General features: G+C 34.4%; 5 protein-coding genes across 6 annotated transcripts; 2 read left to right on the plus strand and 3 right to left on the minus strand.

Annotated features, from left to right (window-relative positions):
* Positions 1-768: 768 nt before the first annotated feature.
* Positions 769-4705, plus strand: LOC121808600 (linoleate 9S-lipoxygenase 5-like). The gene is made up of 7 exons (XM_042209171.1): positions 769-1165; positions 1241-1530; positions 1950-2187; positions 2270-2608; positions 2704-2897; positions 3066-3634; positions 3834-4705. The coding sequence occupies exons 1-7, from the start codon at positions 925-927 to the stop codon at positions 4606-4608; spliced, it is 2646 nt and encodes an 881-aa protein (XP_042065105.1). The 5' UTR covers positions 769-924; the 3' UTR covers positions 4609-4705.
* Positions 4706-5709: 1004 nt separating this feature from the next.
* LOC121808621 (photosystem I reaction center subunit II, chloroplastic-like) lies at positions 5710-6499 on the plus strand. The gene has a single exon (XM_042209202.1). It carries the CDS (start codon positions 5769-5771, stop codon positions 6381-6383), a length of 615 nt encoding a protein of 204 aa, XP_042065136.1. The 5' UTR covers positions 5710-5768; the 3' UTR covers positions 6384-6499.
* An 85-nt stretch (positions 6500-6584) lies between these two features.
* Positions 6585-8395, minus strand: LOC121808610. Of its 2 annotated transcripts, none has more exons than XM_042209189.1 (8): positions 8319-8395; positions 8094-8159; positions 7925-8022; positions 7788-7825; positions 7616-7703; positions 7329-7535; positions 7168-7233; positions 6585-6901 (listed from the first exon to the last, which is right to left on the minus strand). In XM_042209189.1, exons 1-8 carry the CDS (start codon positions 8329-8331, stop codon positions 6737-6739), a joined length of 741 nt encoding a protein of 246 aa, XP_042065123.1. In that variant the 5' UTR covers positions 8332-8395; the 3' UTR covers positions 6585-6736. The 2 variants fall into 2 exon arrangements, with proteins under 2 accessions (XP_042065123.1, XP_042065115.1); XM_042209181.1 differs by having other exon boundaries at positions 8286-8379.
* A 2495-nt stretch (positions 8396-10890) lies between these two features.
* LOC121794059 (thermospermine synthase ACAULIS5-like) lies at positions 10891-14677 on the minus strand. The gene is made up of 10 exons (XM_042192063.1): positions 14355-14677; positions 12757-12823; positions 12564-12658; positions 12377-12479; positions 12201-12289; positions 11948-12104; positions 11786-11861; positions 11618-11676; positions 11386-11522; positions 10891-11303 (listed from the first exon to the last, which is right to left on the minus strand). Exons 1-10 carry the CDS (start codon positions 14459-14461, stop codon positions 11219-11221), a joined length of 975 nt encoding a protein of 324 aa, XP_042047997.1. The 5' UTR covers positions 14462-14677; the 3' UTR covers positions 10891-11218.
* Positions 14678-19278: 4601 nt separating this feature from the next.
* LOC121794070 lies at positions 19279-21015 on the minus strand. The gene has a single exon (XM_042192073.1). It carries the CDS (start codon positions 20460-20462, stop codon positions 19551-19553), a length of 912 nt encoding a protein of 303 aa, XP_042048007.1. The 5' UTR covers positions 20463-21015; the 3' UTR covers positions 19279-19550.
* Between the last annotated feature and the right edge of the window lie 5429 nt (positions 21016-26444).

Genomic DNA, 26444 nt, shown 5'->3' on the forward strand with positions numbered 1-26444 from the left:
TAGGTTCACACCATGATTAATGTGTTTTGATTTATATATATAGATTATGAATATTTTAATTTGAGCACTGATTTATATTGTTTGACTAAACTTTCTTAAAGAAGAGCTTGCACATAGAAGAAGAGAAGGTATTTCAAAAAGAATGATATGGACAAATCTAAAAGGAATATGCTATGATCCTTTTTGTAGTATTTTTTTTAGCCAATCATAAAAGTATACTTTGTATCAAAAAAATCTTGAGTTTATTCGTAGCTTTGCGTATCAAGAAAGATATGTATAACCATTTTTCACGACATATAGTTATTATACTATTAATTACATATCGATATCACACTCTATTATTTTATTATTTATATACAAGAGGAGTATTATTTTTATGACATGATAAACTTACAACTGATATCTCAATAAAGCACTATTCAAAAAATAAGTTCATGTAGTAAGAAAGATCTAATCTAACAAATTTGACTTACAAAGTGTTGGTTAGCTTTAACTTAAGTACTTATTTGGTCATCAAAAATTAATCTGTCCACATTTCCACCTAACTTCACTTTTGTGAATGTTCATAATAATTAATCCTAAAAATAATTTGTAACAACTAAAATCCTCCAATGATATGAAACAGGCTGGAAATTATCCCTGGATACAGGACAAAAATAATTGAAATTATTATATTCCCAACTTACAATGATCATGTTTATTTAATTGTTTCCCCACGTGACAACAGCTTGTTCTATTAATTAAATGCCAAAAATGAAAAAATAGTCAATGATCATCTCATCTACCTTCCAAGAAAAAACACAGCATCGCTGTTGCTACAGCTGCATTCATAAATTTCTAGTTTTCTACTATAATAAAACCACCCAATTCTTGAACTAATTCATTGCATCTTTCATTTCCAAAAACACGATTTTCATCTTAACAATGGGGATTTTCCCACCATGCGACTCTTCAGAGGTGATGGAGAAGCTACTCGGATCCGTGTGTGGGAAAACCAGAGACGATCCCATTCCCACTCCATCGAAAATCAAAGGCAAAGTCGTGTTAATGAAGAAAAACGTTATGGACAGTACCGATTTATGGGCATCGTTCGTCGATCGGGTCCACGAGGTCTTCGGTCGAGGCATCTCTTTGCAGCTCATTAGCTCCGAGCATTTCGACCCCGGTTAGTGAATTTACGAGATTTTTTTTAAAGAGGATCAATAATAGTTTCTCATTTGTAATTTTTTTTTAATTGTAGATGATCAGAAGAGAGGGAGGCTAGGAAAGGAGGCCTACTTGGAGGATTGGGTGACCAAGTTCACTTCACTTAAAGCTGAAGATGAGGTCTCCTACGATGTCGAATTCGACGACTGCCTCGGGATTCCCGGGGCTTTCGTTATCCGGAATCGGCATCATAGTCAAATCTATCTCAAGTCCCTCGAGTTAGAAGATGTCCCCGGACACTCCGGTCCTCTCCATTTCGTGTGCGACTCGTGGGTTTATCCCGCGCATCGCTATGATTCGGACCGCATCTTTTTTTCAAATAAGGTACCAAGTACATTTTTCTCGATTTAAGATCTTCTAATCTCAATTTTCATAGTAGAATATGAAAATCTACAATATTGAAGCACCTACATATGAAGTAATTAAACCACTATTTGGAATCTTGTTGTCTCCTTTTGTTTCCAAGCTAAAGCAAATTTGTAATACTACTACTATACTAATAACAATTTATACAATTGATGTCAGATACTACTAATAATAAAAGATGCGTCTATTCATTATACTCATTAACATACAATAACGTAGTCCATACACATAAGATAGGGGAATTTAGGGGATGTTGACTATATATCTTAGGGGAATTTAGGGGATGTTGCCCATCTTAATGACTATGTTTATTAACTATTCATATATATCAAATTAATTAGTATAAATGTAAGATTTATCTATTTTTGTTTGATCAGGCATACCTACCATCGGAAACGCCACCACCACTAATCGTTTATAGAGAGCAAGAGCTAAAAAATCTCCGAGGAAAAGGCTCCGGCGAGCTCAAGGAGTGGGACAGAGTGTACGACTACGCATTCTACAACGACCTTGGAAGCCCCGAAAAAGGCGAGGATCATGCCCGCCCCGTGCTAGGCGGATCAGCCTACCCGTACCCTCGTAGGGCACGGACAGGCCGCGCACCAAACAAAAAAGGTACTATTACAATACACTTAACGCACATTAGTCAAAATTTTCACTACTTTACTAATACGATACCCAACCTTGATGATTGAAGATCCCAAAACGGAGAGCAGATTGTTTCTGCTAAACCTAAACATCTACGTCCCACGAGATGAAAAATTCGCCCAAGTCAAGTTCTCCGATTTCATTGGCTATGCCATAAAATCGGTAGGGCAAGTCCTGGTCCCCGAGATCAAGGCCGTGTTCGACAAAACGTTCAACGAGTTCGACACGTTCAACGACATCTTGAGCGTCTACGAGACGAGGACTCAATTGCCTGACGAAAAATCCTTAGCAAAAATCAAAGACTGCGTTCCGTGGGAGCTGCTTAGAGAGCTCATTCGCTCCGATGGTGAGAGGTTCCTCAATTTCCCAGTTCCTGAAGTTATACAAGGTACATATATTTTAGACTATAGTATAATTTGGTATGTCACATTTTCAATTTGATTTGATTGATTCGAATTAAATTTAACATGAGTTCCTATGCAGCGGATAAGACCGCATGGAGAACGGATGAAGAGTTCGGCCGTGAAATGCTGGCCGGCGTCAACCCGGTTGTCATTCGACTTCTCGAGGAGTTTCCACCAAGAAGCAAACTAGACACTGAAGTATATGGCAATCAAGATAGTACCATCACAACAGAGGAGATTGAGAAAAACATGAATGGCCTCACTGTTAATGAGGTAAAATTAAGATATCTCATTTATCACTTAAGAGGATAGTAAAAGTTTCAGCATACTAATAATCCGCTCTGATACCATAATAGAGTTTACATCTTAAAATCAATTGACTATAAATAAGAATAGTTCATTATACTTATAGTGATTTCAGTTATTACTTTATTTGTAAAGGCAATAGAGAAGAAGAAGTTGTTCATACTAGATCACCACGACTCGCTGATGCCATACCTGAGACGGATCAACACGACGTCGACGAAGACTTATGCCACCCGAACCCTCCTTCTGCTCGAGGTAAACGGCACGTTGAAGCCACTCGCCATTGAGCTCAGCTTGCCGCACGAATCTGGAGATTCGCATGGAGCAGTGAGCAGAGTGTTCACTCCGTGCCACGAAGGCGTAGGCGGCATGATTTGGCAGCTAGCAAAAGCATACGCCGCCGTCAACGATTCCGGCTTCCACCAGCTTATCAGCCACTGGCTGAACACCCACGCCGTGATCGAGCCATTCTCGATCGCGACGAACAGACAGCTGAGCACTCTCCATCCGGTCTACAAGCTCCTCAAGCCACACTTCCGCGACACCATCCACATAAACGCCTTGGCCCGCCACACTCTCATCAACGCCGGTGGAGTACTCGAGACCACCGTCTTCCCCGGTCGATACGCCATGGAAATGTCCTCCTTGGTATACTCTAACTGGAATTTCACTGATCAGGCCCTCCCGAAGGACCTTCTCAAAAGGTATGTTAGTAACTCTAATATCCCACATCACTTGTTTAATGAAAGTTTAATGAAAGTGCAATTAAGTTTATAAACCAAATGAGTTCTCTCGTCAATATAATAGTATTGGTATTATATTATCTCCATAGAAACAACCGTTAAGTTTTAAACTAAATGAGTTCTCTCTTCTGATATAATATTTTATTATCTCTAAAAACAGAGGAGTGGCGGTTCCTGACCCGAGTCGGCCGCACGGCCTCCGCCTACTGATAGAGGACTATCCATTCGCGGTGGACGGGTTAGAAATCTGGTCGGCGATCAATCTCTGGGTGACAGAGTATTGCTCGTTGTACTATCCGACCGACGAAAAGGTAACCGGAGACGTGGAGCTTCAGTCGTGGTGGAAGGAGATTCGCGAGGTCGGGCACGGGGACCTGAGCGATAAGCCGTGGTGGCCGGAAATGGCGACACGAGACGACCTCGTCGAGTGTTGCACCATTGTCATATGGGTGGCGTCGGCCCTCCACGCGGCGGTCAACTTCGGGCAGTATGCTTACGCCGGTTATCTCCCGAACCGGCCCACTGTGAGCCGGCGGTTCATGCCTGAACCGGGTTCGCCTGAGTACGCGGAGCTGGAGAATGAGGAGAATCACGAGGTTGTGTTTCTGAAAACCATAACGGCTCAGTTCCAGACGCTGCTCGGGGTGTCACTGATCGAGATGCTGTCGAGGCATTCGACGGACGAGATCTATCTTGGGCAGAGGGAGACGCCGTATTGGACCGGCGACCGAGAACCGGTTCGGGCGTTTGAGCGGTTCAGCGCTTCGCTGGTTGAGATTGAGGATAGGATAAAGAATAGGAACCTCGACCCGGAGTTGAGGAACCGAACCGGGCCGGTTCAGATGCCGTACATGCTGCTCTATCCCAACACTTCGGATGAGACCAAAAAGGGTGGACTTAATGTCAAGGGAATTCCAAATAGTGTGTCTATCTAAATACATGCAATCTAGTTATTTATGTCACATAATTTTTTTGTAATGAGTCGATTTTGAATATTATTTGAGTTGAGGATTCAAATAGTCATCTCCACTATTCTGTTGTGTGTTTAAATATAATGCACTTTTGTTAATTGAGTTGAATCAAATTTATTTGTATCAAACAACTAATCTTTTTTTGGGGTAGAATTTTTTTTAGATACTTGCTGACTTAGTTTATTTTATTATTTCTCCTAAGTAAATCTACTTTCACTTCATTTTTAATCTTCTGCTCAAATCAAACGTCTTAGTTATAGCAGGACGGTAGGAGTTAAGAGCATCCTCATCCGTGCTCGTTGGCGAGCATCCCCATCCGTGCTCGTGCCAACGAGCACGGATGTGGGTCCAGACCCACTTTTATTACTTTTTTTTACTTCATGCTCTTAGGCAAGAGCACAACATCCACATCCGTGCTCTTCCGCAAGCACAAGCTCAAGAGTCTCACCATTCTATTATTCAATTTAAATAAAAACATTTCAACAAAATTAAAATAAATTAAAAGTGAGGAGAAAACGGATATAATTTTTTGGGAAGTAGAAAAATATTTTTTTTATATTTTTAATTAGATTTTTTAATTAAAATCTGATTTTTTTTTAAAAAAAATTACTTTCACGGATTTGCCGTTGGCCAATCAGGAGCCGCCACATCAGCTGCTCGTTGGCACGGATGTGCTCTTATCTAAGAGAAGCGCCACGCCAGTGACGAGTAGCGTTCCGCCGCGCCGCTGACATGGACGGACGGACGCCGTCCTTCCAACTCTGCGAATGTTCTAAATGAGAAAGACCATTGTCAGCATCGAAAACAATTGACAAAGAAGGAAAATTAAACTCAAGTTACTCAAGCGTAAGGGTAATTAGGTCCATACAACCGCACAAAGAATAAGTGGAGATCGATTATCCATAAAAAAAAGAGTAAAAAAACAAAAGGAAATCCAAATAAAATACAGATGGCAGCACTTTGAAAGAGGGTAAGGCTTGATATCAAATGGCACAATCTAATTGGCTCAGCCATATCACCTTATCCCCAATATCCAAACATTTTCTCATCAAATAATATTGAAAATCAAACCTCCTCCTTCCATTTCCCACCACCCCAAAAAAAGAGAGAACATACACCAAGTCATGGCCATGGCAACCCAAGCCTCCCTCTTCTCCGCCGCCGCCGCCCCAAAATCCTCCGTGGCAGCCCCATGGAAGCAATCCCTCGCCAGCTTCCCCACCCTAAAGCCCGCCAAAACCCAAACCATCCGCCCCATCCGCGCCATGGCCGAGGAGGCCACAGCCGCGACTGAGGCCGCCCCGGCGGGATTCACCCCGCCGGAGCTGGATCCGAACACCCCATCCCCGATCTTCGGGGGCAGCACGGGCGGGCTCCTCCGGAAGGCGCAGGTGGAGGAGTTCTACGTGATCACGTGGGAGTCCCCCAAGGAGCAGGTGTTCGAGATGCCGACGGGCGGCGCGGCTATCATGAGGCAGGGGCCGAACCTGCTGAAGCTGGCTAGGAAGGAGCAGTGCCTCGCCCTCGGCACCCGACTCCGGTCCAAGTACAAGATCAACTACCAATTCTACCGGGTTTTCCCCAACGGAGAGGTGCAGTATCTGCACCCCAAGGATGGGGTCTACCCGGAGAAGGTCAACCCCGGAAGGACCGGAGTCGGCCTGAACTTCCGGTCCATCGGGAAGAACGTCAGCCCCATCGAGGTCAAGTTCACCGGCAAGCAGGTTTACGATCTGTGAGCGCTCTGTAATTTGTTTGTAACCGTGTATTTATTATGTGCTTTTTTTGCTTCATCAAAGATACTCCTACTTTGTTAAATGTGCTTTACTAATTCATCTCTTTCGTTGTACTATCATTCATATATCTCCTACAAATTCTTTTCTGACCAAAAATGCGGATAACAAATTGATGACATTGTGCGTTCAAAATGTAAACACAACTAAATAAAAATCACTTTCTTCTCGTGTTAGCATTTGATCGAATCCATTATTCTCGAATATCCACGTACAATTATTGATCAACATACATAAAGATTAAAGATTACAGACTTGATTGTACATAGCAGTTGATTAGTTGTAGATGTACAAGTGAGTCAAGCAACAACGGTAGTGGCTGCATAAACGGAATCCATTTCATTTCTGGCGTGATTAATCCTCTTATCATCATCACCTACCCATATTTCTGGGATCATCTGCACCATGTTTGTCACCGTTTCTATAGCATAATCTGCTTCTTCGCTCTTTGTTACTCTTCCAACCTTTTTTCACAAAATTAAATTAATTAGGTTTATCAATAAGTTCAGTCACACCAACTGTTATGACTTAAGTTTAGTAATTAGCTGTGGCTTTGGATTAGATTAATAGTATTCCTTACATACAGAGAAGAGAGTTAGTCCGCCGATTTTTTTTATCACATTTAGCCTATAGTTTTCATAGAGGAGTTCATGTTCTTGAGATGCAACCTTTAGGTATTTCATATTCTCGTTAGTTTGTTTTGTTAACGGCCTTTATCACCAACACTTACCAAAACTGTCTGAAGCCCGACAGCCTTCCCGGCGGCTATATTCTTCACATTGTCGTCGAAAAACAACTGCAGCAAAACAAAACAGAGCCTCAAAAAAAATCAACGGAAATTCGATCCAATAATCAAGAGAAATTAAAATTCACTGCGATCGGTGTTCATACCGTGCGGCGGGGATCGACGTCTGCAGCGTCGACAGCGATCCTCATCGCCTCCATCGACGGCTTCAAGACCACGGGATGTTCCATCGACGCGGGTTTCCACAAGCCAGGGTTCATCGTTTCGAAACATATGATTGTCTCAAAGCAGTCTCTGATTCCGAGGCGATCGAGCGCTTTCATCGCGTGAATTCTATCCGAATTCGTGAAAATCTGCCAAAACGTGATTGCCTCGGTAAAACTTATACTCTAATTACGGACATTTTTGTGGTTGACAGATGATTTAATCTTACGATTTTGCGCTGTCTGATCGATTGCAGAATGTTGCGCAGCTCTGCGTCCGGTTTGATCAGATCGTAGGGCAATCTTCCGTGCACGAATCTGTCGTGACGAAAGAAAAAAATAATCAGAAATTTTAGACAATTTTTAAAATTTTAATCAAGAAGAAGAGCAGGTTGATATTACCTGTGATAATCATCGGGATTGATATCATATCCCAAATCCTGCAAAAAACCCAAAAATGATTCGATGATTAGTACTCCACTTTGCTAAATTGAAGATAATTCGTTAAGTTTAGGTAGAATAGATAATGAATTAATTACCCGGAGGCCAGCTAATGAGCTGCCATAAGTTCTGAAAAGCTCTCTGTTCATATCCTGAGCTTCGGATTCAGAAATTCCAAATTTGTCAGCAAGAAATTCTGCAATAAAATCAACCATTTTTAACTAAGCTGGAAATGAGTTTATTGAATAAATAATGATGGTAGTTAACCTTCAACGTTTCGTTTAAGAGCTTTGCCAATTCCAGTCTTGGAAGAATACAAGGTATCATCCAAATCTGCTCATATCAAAACAAAAGATAATTTAAAATTCATACATTTTCATAAATTCATATTATCTCATCTAGCCATTAGTATATACACTCATCAGAATTGCAGCGGGAGAGAGATGAGAATAAGTATACCAAAAATGAGGGTTTGAAAAGAGGAAGAAATACCGGAAGAATTCATATCAGAAATGGAAAATTAGGGTTTAGAGGAGAGGAATTTCGATTTCGATGGAGAAGCAGAGGAGTCAGAGAAATGAGATGAAGAACGGTATTTATAGGGAGTGGATAAAGATGAAATGCAAGTTTGAATTAACCGCTGAGTCAGCTGGGTCCCATCATCCAATAATATTGAAATATTTTACTCCTAAAATACTCATATCACTGTCACAACTCTCATCTCCATAGTTTTTTTAATTTAATTTAGGGAGGGGAAATAATTGGAGTATTTCGCAAATTAAATATCTTTGAAATGGTTTCATATTTACTTAATTTTCGTAAATATCATTAAAATTTTGGTTTATAATTTACTAATATCTTTGAAATTGGTTTAGATTTTTTAGTACTTTATTCATTAATACTACTCCATCTATGAAAAGGGTTTAGATATTTTTTCTAGTTCTATAATGTTGGCAAATGAAATAAAATTATAAAAATAGCAATATCTTACATTAGTGTAAAAGATAGGAACATAAAATTATAATTATAACAATGTCTCATATATATGGGAGTGATCAATTGCTAACTCATCATTTAATTACTAACTACAACTAATTTAAGACCATAGGATTTTAAAAAATTTGTGGTCTACAATTTGCCACGTTTAATTTTCGTTTTTATTAATTAACTAAAAAAAAGATTAAAAAAACTACCAAATTAGGGTTTTGGATGAAAATGTCAATATAGTGTTTCGAAAATATCAATACAATGCTTTGAGAATGTCAACACAATACTTTGAAAATGTTAATCCATTGTTTATATTGACATTCTACATGTATTATATTAACCTATTATATATATCATGTTGACATTTGTTGCTGTACAAAAAAAATAAAAATTTTCAAAAAAAATGTCAAATTTTGACATCGGAACATATGCAAGTGAGATCTCGTTAGAATTCTTATGAAATTATCTTTAGTTTGATATATGTTGTGCGAAAAAATAATTTAAATCGAGAAAGTTATATGCGTTTTAAAGTTATGAGATATTTTTAAAAAGTTAATTACAACTAATTTATTGTAAATTGCCTTTAATACCATTATTAGCATTTTTTTTATCGTATTGACATTTCGGGGCTAATGATCTAGACCCTTAATTTAAATGAATAATTATTATTATTTAATTATAGTTAGCAATTAAGTATTGAGTTATCATCTCATAAGTGTAAAAGTGTAAAGAAAACTTTTAAACTACGTACTAGTGCTAAGTGTGCTTGCTGTGTATATGTCACTCCTATCGACAATTCATTTTAGAATAGAAACTTTTGAATTTACTATCAACTTAGGCTTGAACTTTACCCTGATTTGACCCAATCAAGTTCCGATTTTTTGTTTGTACTAAAAATTAGTAATTTTAATGTATTAAATTTTTTTTGTCTCATTTTAAATAATACTCCATGAATTGAGATTTTAGGTAGAAATGTTGATTATATTAAAGTTCATAGAGAAATGTAGTAGCGAATTAAAACAAACGTGGACATCTTTATTAAGACGGAAAGAATAATTTTGATTAAAAACAACTAATTTGCATCAATAAATTTTAATCATTTTATTTTATCTGTTACTACTTTTTATTTGTTACAGAATAATGGTAAGCGCACTCGTGAATTATGGGGAGTACTAGATGAAATGATCACTGATTAAATGTCGTGAATAATGTGGAATGAAAAGAAACAATATTAATGATTCTACTTTAATCTTGTGCGCTCATACGTCTCTTATATCAGAACTAGAACTGTGCACGTTTTTGCTCACGTTTATATCATTTTTTTAATTTTAATTCTTTAGTATATTGAATTGGGCACTTTATTGTTTCCCAACCTTCAATAATCGTATTTAAACGAGTTAAGGTATAGAAATTTGAAGACCAAACCCAGTTTCCACTCTTGTTTTAATTTTAGTTTCAATGCATTATGCATTCCTCGTGTTTAAGAATTAGCCTGATAAGGGTTACATATATAAACTGAATTTTGCAGCATTCTGAAACATTTCTTATTGCATCAATGCATTAAGGCTACTGTAATCTATAGCAAAATAGCCTATCAAAATTTTCACATTTAATTTCTTAACTATTTTATGTACATGTCAAATCTTACAAATTTTATGAAATTTTACAAGCAAGATTTGATAGATATAAATGATTATTGAATAATTTAATAATTATAATAATAATAACGTTTGTAAATTGTAATAGAGGGTTCGACCAAATATATATAATTAATAAAGCAAACAACAAATTCTTATAATTATGTCATGAAAATATATCGAGTAAAGTAGTGGAATATTCCATATATATTTATATACTCTAAATAATGCATGAAACAGGACAGTTGTCATAGGAGTTAGGATATCCTTTTTAATTCAATAACGTGAAGAGCATGTAATAAAGCAAGCTTTTAATTAGTTTATTTTGCACTGCTGTTTATCTATCTATCTATCTAATGCGCTGCATAATTAGTAATCAAATTGCTATCCAGTCATCTTATAACTTGGCATGTATTAATATTATTCACTAATAAATAGAATAAAACATCAATAGCAATAGAATAAAAATATGTATAAGCATATATATCCGACCATTTCCAACATTCTGAAAATGGCTAAAGTAAAGAAAATTGTACATGCACAATATATATAGTACTATAAAGTAGCAAAACAACACTTATATAAGTTGGCCATGACATGCATTCCACTTCCATTAATACTTATAGAGGAAGGAAACCAAGAAGGGAAACAAGGCATTAGGCCAAACATAATTTCTGTCATAATCAAAGCAACATATCAAAAGTAGACACCATCAACCAAATTTCTTTAAAATTTTCTTTTCTTTCCTCTCTTTTTCTCTCTCAGAGCTCAATGTTGCTTGCAAGCATTGCTTCCATGGCCATATATGAACCTCGCACTCCCTTCGGTGTAGATATGAGTCTCGTTGTCCAACCTACGATCGATAATCAATAATAAATAATTAAATAAAAACACATATCATAAATGTGCACGTGATCAAGAATCCAACGACTCACGATTTTCTAACAGCTTTGCTCAAGGTAGAGGAGGAAGTGAATGTCTGGCCATCAAGATATCTATTCTCCCCTTCAATCATCTGCTTGATCCTTTGGTCTAGCTCATCAGCATTCAGTGTGAAAGGGTTATCCGATGCCTATAATCATATATATTTATTTCAAAATTATTGTTGAATTATTCATCACATATAAGTTGAAATAATTTGAATATTGATTAAAGTGTGGATTTTACCATGACCCATCCCCAAGTATCAGCATAAGATGGAATGTGAGCTGAGTAAGGTACAACATCTGCACATTAGATAATAACAGAGTCATTATTAATAAATCAAACACATATACTATATTAATTATGTATTACTAATTTGTTTGCTAAATTGCTATATATCTCATCACTTACACTTGAAGACCTGTCTCAGGGTGTTGAAGATGCAAGAAAAAACCTCTGTATGGCTGAAAATCCCAGCTGGTCCTGCCTGAATTATTGAAAATAGTTTTATTGTTATTAATTAACCAATCATCAAATTTAAAGCACAATGACAATAATAGTATAAGAATATACCTGTGTGACAAAGATGCCACCTTGGCTAAGCCTTGGTTTAACTACTAATTCATAGAATGATTTGGTATAGAGTTGGTAGCATGGCCCTCCTTCAATTGGATCTGCCAAATCACCTATTATCACATCATACACCTCTTCCCTTCTTTCAAGTTCAGCCCTGATCATAATTATCATACCCCCAATAAATAAATTTATTTAAAATAAGAAATTAGAAAATAAATTTGATTCTTGCACATGGTATGGTAGTAGCAACCTGGCATCATTGATAACGAGCTCCAATCTAGGATCATAAAAGGCTTCCTTGTTAACCAACAAGTGTGACTTGCAAAAGTCTACCACTTCCTGCAATATTATGCACTAGATTAGCACAAAATAAATTTAAATTAAAATTAATTAGATATGGGATTGAGTAAGCAATTAATTACGTACCTCATCAATGTCACACATTATGACCTTTTCCACTGTCTTGTGCCTGAGTATTTCTCTAGCAGTAGATCCTTCACCTCCCCCCATAATGAAAATAGTTTTTGGACTGGAAATTTAAATTATTTATTAAATTTTTTAAATTAGATGTCCATATATATAATGTAAATATATGGAAAGGTGAAAATATTACTTGGGATGATTTAGAAGTGCTGGATGGACAAGAGACTCATGATAGATGAACTCATCTATCTCAGCACTTTGAAGCTTTCCATCAATTACAAGAGCCTAAACCATATGAGATATAAGTCATGATAGTATAATATGCTATTTTATATTCATGAATTGAATATCAATAAAAATATTATAGGAGATTGATTTTATACCTTGCCAAAGGGCTTAGTGTCCAAGAGTTGAATGTCCTGATATTGAGAGGCACCTGTGTGCAAAATACTGCATACATAAAAAGTAAATCAAAGTGTTAAATTTAATTACAAGATTCATGATTTTTTTTTTGCTCACTTGATCTTCTCTTTGTCTCAACTTTAGTAGACAGGATTTGGGGAAAGTTGTAGTTAAAAAGATTAATAAATAAATCAATTATTTTGTCTATAAAAGTTGCAACTATAATAATAGAGTGATGCTAAATGGCCATAATGTGGCCAGCCATAAATATAAAATATTAATAAAAATTTATGTATTTAATGCTATTTTACTTGAAATTGGTTCATCTTAAAATTATCAAATTTTCAAGACTAATTTACCCCATTCCCATTGCATAGAATAGAATGATAATTTTAAGTCTTTGACCGCAATACTATTGTATAACTACGTAAAACTAATTTTCTAGTGTCCAATTTTTTGGCCTAACCATCAACTTCTATCTCTGCGAACTACATCAAATTATCAAATTACTAATGTGACTTTATGGACTATGAGTTTAGCACAAACAAATGACTTCCACTTAATCATAATTTTCTAAAAATATTTATTCGACCATCATCTTTTTAGAAAAAATCCTTTTATCATTAGAGTTACGTACGTGGTATAGCAAAGGGTGGTGCAACTTCTTTAAAATCATTAAGATGAGTTATGGTTTGAAATTTGGATACAAAACAAGTAAAGTACTCCACCAATTAAATTATACTAATATGTTGTGGTATACGATTTGAAGATCCATAACACGGTGTCACGTAATTTTTTAATATATACTACTGGAGTAATTTATTACTTGAATATTAACCAATGAGATTTAGTCTTCCAATTTTATAATATATGATACTATTATTTATTTGAAAAAAACGACATACCTTATTTTTAAATTTATCAGCTCCAATAATCAATTTTATCTTATAAAAGTGATAATGGATTTTTTAAAAATAATTATATATCCTAAGTTGGTGTAATATAATAAAAACTAATACTATTAATTACAAAGTTAATTAAAATGTAAATTTAAATAACAAAAACTGATGAAAAAATTAATTAGGTTTACAAAAATTTGGATGGCTGAATCTTGTTCAAATAAATTGGGGGTGAGGAAATTAATATTGATAGACCGTGAAGAATAGGGCGGGTGATTTGACTTTATCAACGGTAAGAATGAATAGGACTGGTAATTAAGAATGACTTTAAATTTGAAGTGAAATTTGAGAAAAGGGTAATTAAGTAAAATTATCTTAGCACTAACTATTACTATTAATTTATTACATTGACTTTTATAATTATTTACAAAAATGTCATTGTGTGGCTGGCCACATTATGGCTACATAGCATTATTCATAATAATAATTCACTGTAGAACAGCAAAATATTCTTTAAAATAAGAACATCAACACATTTAATTAACTTCAAAATTTGATTAAATTTTCCTGAGCATGATCAATTCTTTTTTCATGAAGATACTAAATTTTCAAAATAATAATGCAATTGTATAGCGTCTGGTGTTGTGAGATGAACATGAAAATGGTTGACATTTAATTACCTCTTAAGTGCAAAGCACCACCTCAAATTCTCCTCAATTTCTTCCTCATACCAGCAGCTCTTCCTCTGAGAGTTAGTCAAACCGTTTGAGATTGAAACATCACCCATTTTTCTATACTTAATTTGATGTACAAATGGATGGAAGGATGTGTGTGTAGAGGGAGAGAGGGCTAGGATGATGAATATTGAAGAGGTAGTGATATATAAGTAAAGGAAAGTTGGGGGAAATCGAAAAGGATATGATGACTTAGGTTAGGAGGAGATGTTATGAAATTAGGGTGATTTCCCTCACACAACAAACCACAAGAGACCACACAATCTTCATGGATTTTCGCAGCCTCCTATAACCAATTACAAAATTTAACAAAAACATAAAGGTTGTAGTCAAAGTTAAAAGAAATAAAAATAATGACTCGACTTCGGTTTCATTAGGGGAAATTAATTGCACCTCAAAATTCATACACTAAGATCCATCGAAATTTTAAATGCCAATAAAAATACAAAGTGCAATTGCATGCATGATCGGACAGCACAAGCATGTTACATAAAAGTATTGAATATATATATTTAATAGTATTATATTTATTATTCTGACTATATACTCCCTTGGTCCGGCTTAAATGAACGTTTTCTTTTCGGCACAAGAATTTATATATGGATATATTCTTTTTTTTTAAATGTGTCATTAAACGTTTCAAAAAGAAAAATAAGTTACATTGTGGGACGGACGGAGAGGGTATACCATAGTTAAATTAAAATATGTAGGTATCGAGGAAGGCGGCGAATGAGAAGGCGACACGTGGAGAGCAGGATATGGACAAAGTGGGCATGATGAAGGTAATGCACCAATGATGCACTTAAACAAGAAAAGGTTAAAAGATGATGATTGAATTGAGTGACAATAAACCCTAATTTAGGGTGTTTATTTTTCTTGAGAAACTGGACCAAAATCCAAATCTTGGTTGGGAAATGCAGTTAGAATAGAGAGAGAGAGAGGCGTGCAGTGGATTTCATGATTCAAAGATGAATGGCGTGCTAAGCCAGGCGCACTCAATCATCATCGTCACCATCGCAACATCAATTCTCTCCCCCAACCCTCATAATAATATCTACCAAACTTCATTTTTATTCAACAGTTTTTAAACATGTCCCTGCCTCGATTCATTTTATCACGCCTCAATATTTATAAATCAAAACTAAGTTTTAATTTTGAACCACACAAATTTTAATGTAAAAATTGATAGAATAGAAATAGAGAAAAAATGATTGAAGTATTAGTAATGGAAAATGAGACTCAAAATGAAAACAACAATACTACCTTGTCACATGGTAGATGTCACACTTGAGAAAAGGAAATAATACGTGATTTTAAGAGATAAAAATATATTTAAATATATTGATGTGAGATAGAAAAATATAATTTAGAAAATAGGATTCATATATATATATGAATAGTGATTTACTTTTTCTTTAGAAAAAAAAAGAAATGTGACCATTTTTTTTAAGACAATAAAAAAGGTATAACTCATTTATCTTAGAAGGCTTGGGACAAAGAGAATGTACTACTATTATTTTTAGTGCATTGAGATGATACCTACAAAATGTGATCAAATGCAAACTCTAAATATCGTATAAACTCTAAAGTATGATCTGGATCGTTAAAAATATCAACAGATGACAAAATATCAATACAGTGTCAACAGTTGACACCGTGTTGACATTGTGTTGATATTATATGTTGACATTATATATTGACATTGTGTCGACACCAAAATATTAAAATTTTACACTGTGTTGACATTATATTGACGTTGTGTTGACACTGTGTCGAAAAATTTGAAGTTTGTATAATATATGAGTTTGTTATTAACTCATTAGACATTTAATTCTTGCGACAAATGAAACGAGAAAGAGATGGAGATGGAGATGGAGATGGACTGATGAAGGCAGTATATATTCATATTGAATATTTTAAAATTCTTTCTGCTTACGCAATCATACATGATGATGTGCTTGCATGGATAATAATAATATCCACATCTCCATTCGTTCCATAGTAGATGTCACACTTGGGGATTGACATAGGATTTTATGAGATCTTTTGTGTGTTAAGTGGAAAAAGAAAATAATATATTTATATTAATGTGTGATGAAACTTTTTTCAAAAAAAAAAAAGAAATGTGATATCTTTTGTGGGACAAACAAAAAAGGAAAGTGTGACATTTACTATGGACTGGACGGAGGGAGTATTCTATTTATCCCTACTAGATTTGATTGGCCATATGTCAATTGATGATGCTGCACTCTTTAGGGGTGTGTGGGACTCCATATGGCCTTGAGCATGGCTTATAATGTATGATGTCAATTTTGCATCAGCATGATGGTGTGGGTGTAATAAGATGGAGCATGCATGGAACATATAATAGCAATAAATAATGTGTGTTTTTTAGGGGGGGGGGGGGGGGGTGGGAATGAATATAAATGGTGTGTGATGATGGAGTTACATAACTAATGTGTTGAGAATCATGATGTTCCAACATATCTCATAGAATCAAATCTTCTTGGGAGATAGGAATGCCAATTCGGCTCCATATGTGTTGGACTTATCCTTTTAGTTTAGATTTTTGAAAGATATTGGACTTATCCTCATACTATGACTAATTTCAAAGTTGACTCAGCAAAATAGATTTTGATTTAACTTTCGACAAGGTTATAAAATAAGTGTACTCCCAATATACAAGCTTAAGTAGAGGAACTTTTGAAAATATTCCAATAGCTAGGTTTGTTGAACATTATATAGATTATTTATGTAGTATTATGTGACGGATTATTCATAAAGTACTAACAAGTATTTTAACGCATTACTGATTAATTCTCCTCTCTTAAAAAACCCAAGTAATAAAGCAATCCACTCTGCTTCCTTTTTTTTGTATTAGCAATAAACCGTACACCTTTTTTCTTGTTTTATAAACCAAACATCTTCATAGATAAACATTAACGTAGAAATTCTTGATTTGGAACCTTTTCAAATATGAACCATTCATTTAACTTGTGCCCAACTAGTATTATAAAAAACGACTCGCACTTTCCCAATTAAATCAACAACCAAACTTTTACCTAACACTAAACGTATTCTTGTTATTTCAATAAACAACTAAATATTACTCTCATATTAAAATTTATCATGATTCTTTGATGTACCTAAACTTTACGTTTAATGTTTAGTAACTTTTTATTACAAACTAAAAATATAAATAAATTATGTCATTACGTATGTTTTTTAATATACTAAAATTATAAAAAATGATTTTTTATTATGTTGGATTGGGCTATAGATGTTAGTATAAATTATAGTACTATATCTGTATGAATCATCATCTCTTTAGGTTTTGGGAAGCTTCCAAGATATTGGGCAACTTAGTAGACATAATTATACAATTTTAAGAACAATATCTTAATAGTTATGCAATATGACCCAAACAGTCCCCAGTTTAATATTACTAAAATTAATAATAAATGAAATGGAAAAACAAATTTAATTATATAAAAATATCGACAATCTATGGACCTATATACCAAATCCTGTTTTTTCACAACAAATTAGTATGTTCCAAGATTAATTAGCATATTTTCTTTTCAGTAAAAGATTAGTCTTCATTTCATCTCCTATTTTATTATGTTTTTTTCTCTATTTAAATCACTAAACATTATTTTGTTAGGTTCACTAAAAAGGGAGAAAGAAAAATGCATCTAAAGTGGGGCTACACATGGGTAAAGTGGTTCATCAACTAATTTTGTTAATAGTTTTTCTAAAAAAAACGGTTATATTGAGAAAATTGAGGCACATAAAAGAAATTATTTTTAGATCAAAATTGAGGATAACTTTTTAAAATTTTGTAATCCTTTTAGTAGTATATTATCAAATTCGTTGCTTTCGAAATTTAAAAGGAAGCCCTACGGTACCTAATAAATTGCATTCCCACTTCACATTATTTTCCACTCCAAGGCCCACTTTAATTGAATCAATATTTAGCCCATTTTAAAGTTTTCAATTAGCGTTATTGAAGCATGTACAAGCATTGAAAAATCATATAGTGCTACTACGTATCAATTAGAAATTAATATGGATTCGGCGTTAAATGGGATAAATTAGTTTATCTGAGGGTAATCAGTTTCTTTGAGAAAACCCCCATAAAAGGGAAGAGTGATAGTATTATTTCTTTATTTTTAATCATAATCAAATACTATACATATTTATAATACATCAAATCCTAATGATCTAAATGACATTACTAAATAATATTCTTAGATAATAAAAAATAGACTAAATAAGGAGTATATTCTACATTTATGGAGATAATTCGATGAAGTGGAATAGATATCTATATAACACTTTATAAATACTAGACTTAATGAGTGAATAAAATCTGATTTTTTTAAAGTCATCTTTCTCCACTTTTGAGGATTTTGAATTCTCCTCTAAAACACAATTGATATAATCGGATTTTATCCATGAAATTTCAATAAATGTAATAAGTGAGTACTACTACTAAGTACTACTCCCTTTAGTAGGTGAAATAATTTTGACGAAATGATATGAAAATACTGTGTTTGACTTTGACATTCTTGGCAAATAAATAGCACTTTGCACATACTCCATGAAAATGACTGGACACTTATTCAAATTCACAGTAAAGCAATAGAAACAAAATATTCATCGGTTTTGTATTTTCTTTTAACTTTCTATTCTTTTTAGATCAGACTTTTCTATGGCAAGTATTCAAAATCCATACACGTTAGACGACAAAATTGTTGGTTTATTGCAATCAACAAGACTGAAAATGGCACAAAATGCATTCTACAATAGCAATAGAAGAAAAGAGAAAAAATGGCAAAGTGTAAAAACATCAAAAGACAAATGTGGCTAATAAATTGTACTAGTACACATATTAATGTAGCATAGTCAAAAAGGCATCACAATTGCCATGAAGAACATGGCCCATAATCAAGTTCTTGAATTCTCAAGTATCAAGAATTGTATCAATCCTCCAATAAATAATTCAAGACAGTACCCTAAATCAACCTAGTAATGTATTGTCCAGTTGATCATGCTAGAATTTCTATACACAGAAGAACTCATCAATAGACCTCAAAGAATCACCACAGCTTTGGAAAAAATACTAAAACCAACAAAATTTCAATCTTTATTCCAAGCATACAAGAAAACTGAGAAGCCAAGACCTGGCATATTAGGCTCCCTCAAACTCTCCGAACAGCTCCAAGAAAAGGCCGGTGAGTCGCACATTGAAGGGCTCCCAGTGCCCCACATCTTCTCCGCGGACAAACTGCTATGGAACATGAACACAGCATTGCCAAGGCTCGGGCCAAACAGCCAGTTGTGGACATCCCAAAACACCTCCACCGGCAAGCCATCAACAAAGATGGTGTGGTTCCCACGAAACTTCCACTGCAGATGCTTCACTTGCATAACAGTTTTCGCATCAACACGAACCAAGAGGGACGGATCGTCGCTGCAGCTAGCGTCGCACTCAATCTTGAGGTCATGAATCTGGCCGTTGTCTGAGAATTGTGCCTTTGTGCCAAAAACCCTTTTCCCAGAAATGTGCTCCTTTTTTGAAATGAAAATGGCACCGGAAAGTGAAGCAACTGCTCCAGTTTTCTTGAGTGCTTCCCTCCTCATATCCCCAACTAGCAAAACCATATCCCCTTTCCACACAACTGCAATGTAGTAGCCCTGCACCGGCTCCGGCCCGGGCCCGAATTTTGCCATGGAAAGATCCCAAAATATCTCAATTTTACTGGAATTCACTTCTAGATTCTTGGATCCTTTCCTCTTTGAAAACAGAGAGGGCTTCACATCTACTTTGCATAAGCACTGATGAGATGCATCATCTATCTCAACACTCAGGCATTGTCCCATTAAATTCTTGCTCCAAACAATACTAATCAGACAAGATTTGCCAAAGAACTTACATCTATACACGCACGTGACAGAATTCTGAGAGGGTTTAGTCCCACTCACACTAGAACAAGAAGCATCAGCAACCTGAACTCCATTCTCCCCAAAACAAGAAGGAAAATCCCTCATTTTTCCCTTTCTCCCCACTTGATTCAATAAAAGTCTAGATCTTTCCACAAACTACTCAACAAAAATCCAATCTTTACACAGAAAAAAGCAGGAAAATCGAGAAGGGGTTAAAAACATACCAAGATTGAATCTTTATGAGGTGAATCCAGGAACCCACTTCTGCTTCGTGTTGAATTCAAATTTTAGGGATGAAGATTCAACTTTTATTTTTTGGTGTGGGCCTTTTAAGGTTGGAGGAAGCAACTGTTTTAAGGTAAGGACAAAGGGAGTTGCAGATTGAGGGCAAATTTTTAGGGGCTGTAAGAAAGGAGAGGACTAGAATCACGGTTTATAGATTTTTCTTGTTTTCTTGCTAATAGTAAGAGAAGAATATTTGAATTATCGCAATCGACTGTGCTTGAATTTGAAGAGAAAATAATAGTCACATGCTATAAAGTGCTGGAATTGTCTGCAATGGAATATTTAAAAAATTGAAGAATTCATTTCAATTTGACAGGAAAGAAATCATAAATATTTGAGAAAATCAAAACAGGAAAGATTCCTCTGTCGTCTTCTTTTTTAACCAATATAGTTTGGCAGATTCACTCTAAAAAGTAGTTTTGGTGGTGTGCAATGTGCATTCCATTCACGGTAAAATAAAATTTCATATTTTAACACAGGGCTTTATATTGTGAGATTCTAATTTTAGTTATTGATTGTGCTAAGATAAACTTTTACTATTAGTACCATTTTTTTAGTACAATTAATATACTGTTGAGTTTTTGAATTGATTGAGAGGAGAGGTTACTTTTAGTTAGACAATTAGACACAGAGAGAGATGCTGGATTTGAAATGTGTCTTCAGTTTGTTTTTTAATCATGGCTAATATTTATTGTTATCCTAAGTGGTGTGAAGCAGTTACTGTTTCATTTTATGTTAATGAAGTTTAAATAAATTATCTTTATTTAGTTACATATGTGGATTCTGTCATAAAATTTTTTCAACTTCCAATATTTAAAAGGGCTGCCTTAAAAGTCATGAACTTTTGTCAAATTTTGATTTTTTCCACGAACTAAAAAATTTGCGTGTAATGTCACGAACTTTACCGGGTTACTGGTATTTCCCATTTGACCCGACCTTGTAGTTTTCCGGTTGAAAACTAGCTTACATGGCAAGCCTGAAAGATGACGTGGAGATCGCCGGAAATTCATAAAATGATGACGTTTTTTCAACTAAAATGATGTCGTATTGTGTGTAGACCCATTGTGGTGGTAAAAATCCGGCAGAACCGGTGGTGGCGCTGCTGGAGGAGGTGGTTGCGAAGAGGGTGGTGAGCTAGGGTGCAGCTTTGAGGGAGGAGAGATCGAGCAGGAGATTTTACAAAGATTTGGATTTGATGAATCCCAGCTCTGAAGCCGCCTCTGTCGCCGGCGGAGGGAGCTTCGCTGCCGGAATTTGAAGAAAGTGAGAAACGAGAAATAGGTGGTTGGAAAAAGGAAAGCTTCGCTGCTATGATGTTGTTGGGTGGGATTGTTTGCTTTGCAGATTGCTGATGGTAGGAGGCTTGAGAAGGACACGTTTGGTGGCGGCTGCCTTGGTGGAGGCGGAGGGCTTGGTGGTGGAGGTGGCCTTGGCGGCGGTGGTGGACTTTGGGGGAGGTGCTGGTGGAGGGGGCGGAGCTGGTGGTGGACTTGTGCGAGGTTCTGGTGGTGGGCTCGGGGGAGGTTCTGGTGGAGGGCTAGGTGGTGGTGGTGGCAAGGGAGGAGGGTTTGGTGGAAGAGAAAGAGGAGGAAGAGAGTAGGGAGGAGTGATAGGTTGATGATATGGCAAAGTCAACTTAAAAATTGTCATCCACTCAACACACACTTAGTAGCCACATCAGCTGAAAAAGACACGTCAGCTACCTTTATAGTCGGAAAACCCGCCATGGAAAAACGGCGACAGATTATAAAGTTCGTGACATTACATGTCAATTTTTTAGTTCGTGTGAAAAACAAGAATTTGGCAAAAGTTCATAACTTTTAATGCAGTTTACCCATTTTAAAATTTATTAACTACGCAATATTTTTAACTATGGCATGCAAGTTGTGTAACTCAATTCAAATTTAAAGCAGTTTACCCTATTTAAAATTTATTAACTACGCAATATTTTTAACAATGGCATGCAAGTTGTATAACTCAATTAAAATTTAAATTATTTTGTTTAAGTGTAGCAATAGACAAATACAGTAGTTTGTTTCAATAACATATAAAAACAGTAATTAATAAAATTGGTAGCACAAATTGAAAACGCGTCATAATTAGCACTAGCATTAACTACTTAATTAAAAACATCACAGCCAGAATATGGTAGAGTTATGGAATATTCTATTAGGTGTTTTGAATTAGAAATTTCGTATGGGGTAGTAATGTTTGGTCATGTTTTTCTATCAAAATTAATCTTTATTTATTTATAATAAATTTCTCATTTAATAAAGTTGGTTTGATATTAAAATTTGTATAGTCCATTACTAAGATTATTTTTCGTAGACCTGATTGGGTATGCAAATCCTTGAAATTTAATGTGCTAAAAATAGAAATTATATTTTTGAATAAAATAGTGTGGGTAGGTTATTGAAAAGAAATGGAGAGATACTTTTGGTTTTGGTTTGAGCAGGCGTAATTAAATGGTGGGGTTGCTAAAATTATTGGTTATGAAAAAAACTAGGCCTTTTGAGACATGGTTGTGAGTAATTAATGCGTGCACCCAACAAAATTATGCTAACATATTACCCATATTAACTTTTCCCCTTAGTGGGATCCAAGAAAAATGAGTAATCGTTTCTGTTTCCAAAACAAATTTTTTTTCTGAAATTATCTTACACACTTGTGCCAGACAAAAAAACTGTATAATCGTAAAATAACAGGTATCTACTATGTTAAAAATAAATTAAAACCTTAAAATAAATAGTAGAAATATTTAAAAAAGAATAGTGTTATTTAGTCACAGCTTGATTTGATATAATTTTGATTTATATAAAAATCGATCCACTTGTTAGTGGTTTAGTAAAAACAATTAACTTGAAAATACAAGTATAAACGACTTATAATTAAAGTATTAAAAATATTAAAGTAGAAAATTGTAAAAAAATAATATTAAATTAATTAAAGTAGTTATTTACTTATTAAAATAGTTTTTAACGGTCAACCATATATATTACGGCGGCATAGATTTCTACTATATTAAAAATATTACAATAGAAAATTGTAGGCCGATTAGTTATGTAAATGGAGTATATAGTATATACTACTCCTTTTTACTATATCAAATTTTGTAAATTGACAACTGTTTTTACTCTTTTTCAGTGTTTAGGACCTTAGGTGGTTCATATATATAGAAAATTAATAAATCCACGCCACGTACTTATTATTCCTTGTTACTTTATAATTCTAGCCAACAACTCAGCATATCATGCACAAAAATACAATAATTCACATATAGCATTTTCAAACCTATAGTTTTTGAGACCCAAATCCACTCTTCCTGTATTATATTCACAAGAAAAAAACATATACTAACCTGGTTAATTCAACTTAAAAAATGAAAATATATGTAGGGATGCCATTCCTATATGCTTCTTTTTATGTGTGTCCCTCAACGTGATTCATCGATGTTGCCCCTATATTAATTTGGTTTCTTTAGTTTTATCATGTGCTTCATTGTATCTTATAGTATGATGTTAGGTTGTTTCCTTTAAATTTTTTTTGAATTGAAAGCATTTTTGTTTCTATATAATAAAAAAGGATGAATAAAACCAAATGGAGGGTTGCATTCAACCAACTAATTAAGTTTTTTGCTGATGTGACCGGGCTTTAAAAAGGCCAAATTTAACAAGAAATTTTTCAAAGGTAAAAAGGTGTGCTATATATGTGACAAAACGAGCCTACTAGGTGGAATAATATCTTGGATTTATATAATCAACCAGAACACCCCACTCCTCCCAAATCACATTGATTTTATTTTATGCAATTTGGGATGTACTATACTATAACTTATTTTGTTACGGATATTGTAGAAATTTACATGTGCTTGGTAATAAATAAATGAGGGTCTAACTCAGCTTCATATTTTTCTATATGTGACTTATTCATCGTATTATATTTTTCTTAATACATGTGAAAAAAATAAATAAAAATATTCAGAAAAAGATGTATTGCCTATGTCAATGATATTAAAGTACTCTATCCGTTCCATAAAAGATGTCACACTTGTGAGATGATACGTGATTTTAGAAGGTTTTGTTTTGTGTGTTAAATGGATAGAGAAAATATAATTTTTATATTAATGTGAGAGGAAACTTTTTCCAAAAATCAAAATGTGACATCTTTTGTGGGAAAAACTAAAAAGGAAAGTGTGATATCTACTATGGGACGAAGGAAGCATGTGATATAAGTATATAGAGAAAACGTAAACAATAACATCCAAAGGCTTGATTATCTAGAAATTGTGGCAGCGAAGAAAAGCGTATGTAATGAAAGCTGTTGTGCAATTAAAGCAAGTAGCTTTACAGCCCTTTATCCTTTTAATCCTTTTAATCTTTTTCTCCAATTTTTCATTATTATACATATGAATTTATTACATACATTACAAAGGTGTCTCCATTTTGGGTCTACAAGGAAATACAGCTTCATAGCTACTACATTTACACGGTGTTCGATCTGATAAATTAAATTAGATTAAATTTAATAACATTCTTTAATTAGATAGGTATAGTCAAACATGTAGTTTTGGGATAATAATAGGTAATATGTCTTAATTAATCTTAGCTTATGATCATAAAATAAATACTAGTCCCACTATAAATGAGATATTTCTTTTTTGCACTCGTTTTAGAGAAATGATAGTAAATAGTTTAAGTAGAGAGCATGTAAAATAAGAGAGAATATGCTTCTTAACATTATTCAATAGCAAAAAAGCATCATTTTATAGAATATAATTTTTTTTAAATGAATATAAAAAAAACGTCTCATTTACGATGGAATGGAAGAAGTACAACTATATTCTCTATTACAACAACCATTGAATAGGAAAAAAGAAGTCTTCAAAGGAGACTTACTACTCGTGCCACATACGACCGAGTCCAAACTCATACGACCGAGTCCAAACTCTTGCTCCTTTGTCTATCAAAAACCATTTATTCAATAGAAAAGGTCAGATGACAGGCAAGTTTAAATAGGGACATTCTATGTGAACTTATACTACAATGTGAGATTATAATGTAATCAGTATAAAAAATAAGAAACAATAAATACAACTATGGACATTCTATTAAATTTTTAAAGAGTTGAATAAATACAAATATGGACATTCTATCAAAATTTTAAAGAATTTGAAATCCTTTAGGTAAACATGAATGGCTTTAAATTGGGCCAATGATAAGTCCAAACTCGCAGTATTATGGGCCATGGTTCTACATAATTAAATCAGCCCATGACTATTAAATTGAGATCTGGTCCAGCCCAAACTGAAACAATTAAAATAATATCTTTATATAGAAATAGGTGGAAAATAATATCTCCTATTACTTAATCCCTAAGCATAGGTATAGCTTGTGGTTTGTAATCCATAACCTCACAAATTGGCTATAATATGTCCAAAACAATAGCATTCCAACTAGAGATCCTGTGATTAATTGGACCTACATAGTTAAATCAGCATAGTAGTAGTTAATATCAGTGAGGTCACGAGAAAGTAATAAAGACAAATTAGAGAATGTAGAACTAGTACCAACTAGTAATAATTAATGGAATATAATTGAGTTCATATTCATAGGTCTATACCCATCTCAACTTATTAGGTCTGTAACGTATAGAATTAATTAATAAACACACAAAATCAATGAATAAGAGATGAATGAATACAAACAAAATGTTATTCAAACCCAAGTGCATAAATTGATCCAGTAAGAAAAATCATTCATCATATACTTTCATTACTAAAGTATTTAAAATCATTCATCATAT

Source organism: Salvia splendens, chromosome 1 (genome assembly GCF_004379255.2).
Source record: "Salvia splendens isolate huo1 chromosome 1, SspV2, whole genome shotgun sequence".
NCBI lineage: Eukaryota > Viridiplantae > Streptophyta > Magnoliopsida > Lamiales > Lamiaceae > Salvia > Salvia splendens.

Excerpts from the sequence above, each read along its gene's own strand:
- LOC121808600 (XM_042209171.1), top strand. The coding sequence starts at position 925 with ATGGGGATTTTCCCACCATGCGACTCTTCAGAGGTGATGGAGAAGCTA. Across the intron at positions 1,531-1,949 it reads GCATCTTTTTTTCAAATAAG|GCATACCTACCATCGGAAAC; the intron begins GTACCAAGTACA and ends TTGTTTGATCAG. Across the intron at positions 2,609-2,703 it reads AGTTCCTGAAGTTATACAAG|CGGATAAGACCGCATGGAGA; the intron begins GTACATATATTT and ends GTTCCTATGCAG.
- LOC121808621 (XM_042209202.1), top strand. The coding sequence starts at position 5,769 with ATGGCCATGGCAACCCAAGCCTCCCTCTTCTCCGCCGCCGCCGCCCCA.
- LOC121808610 (XM_042209181.1), bottom strand. The coding sequence starts at position 8,331 with ATGAATTCTTCCGGTATTTCTTCCTCTTTTCAAACCCTCATTTTTG. Across the intron at positions 7,704-7,787 it reads AATCCCGATGATTATCACAG|ATTCGTGCACGGAAGATTGC; the intron begins GTAATATCAACC and ends TCGTCACGACAG. Across the intron at positions 7,234-7,328 it reads ACGTCGATCCCCGCCGCACG|TTGTTTTTCGACGACAATGT; the intron begins GTATGAACACCG and ends GTTTTGCTGCAG.
- LOC121794059 (XM_042192063.1), bottom strand. The coding sequence starts at position 14,461 with ATGGGTGATGTTTCAATCTCAAACGGTTTGACTAACTCTCAGAGGAAG. Across the intron at positions 12,480-12,563 it reads GCACTTCTAAATCATCCCAA|TCCAAAAACTATTTTCATTA; the intron begins GTAATATTTTCA and ends TTAAATTTCCAG. Across the intron at positions 11,862-11,947 it reads GTGGCATCTTTGTCACACAG|GCAGGACCAGCTGGGATTTT; the intron begins GTATATTCTTAT and ends TCAATAATTCAG.
- LOC121794070 (XM_042192073.1), bottom strand. The coding sequence starts at position 20,462 with ATGAGGGATTTTCCTTCTTGTTTTGGGGAGAATGGAGTTCAGGTTGCT.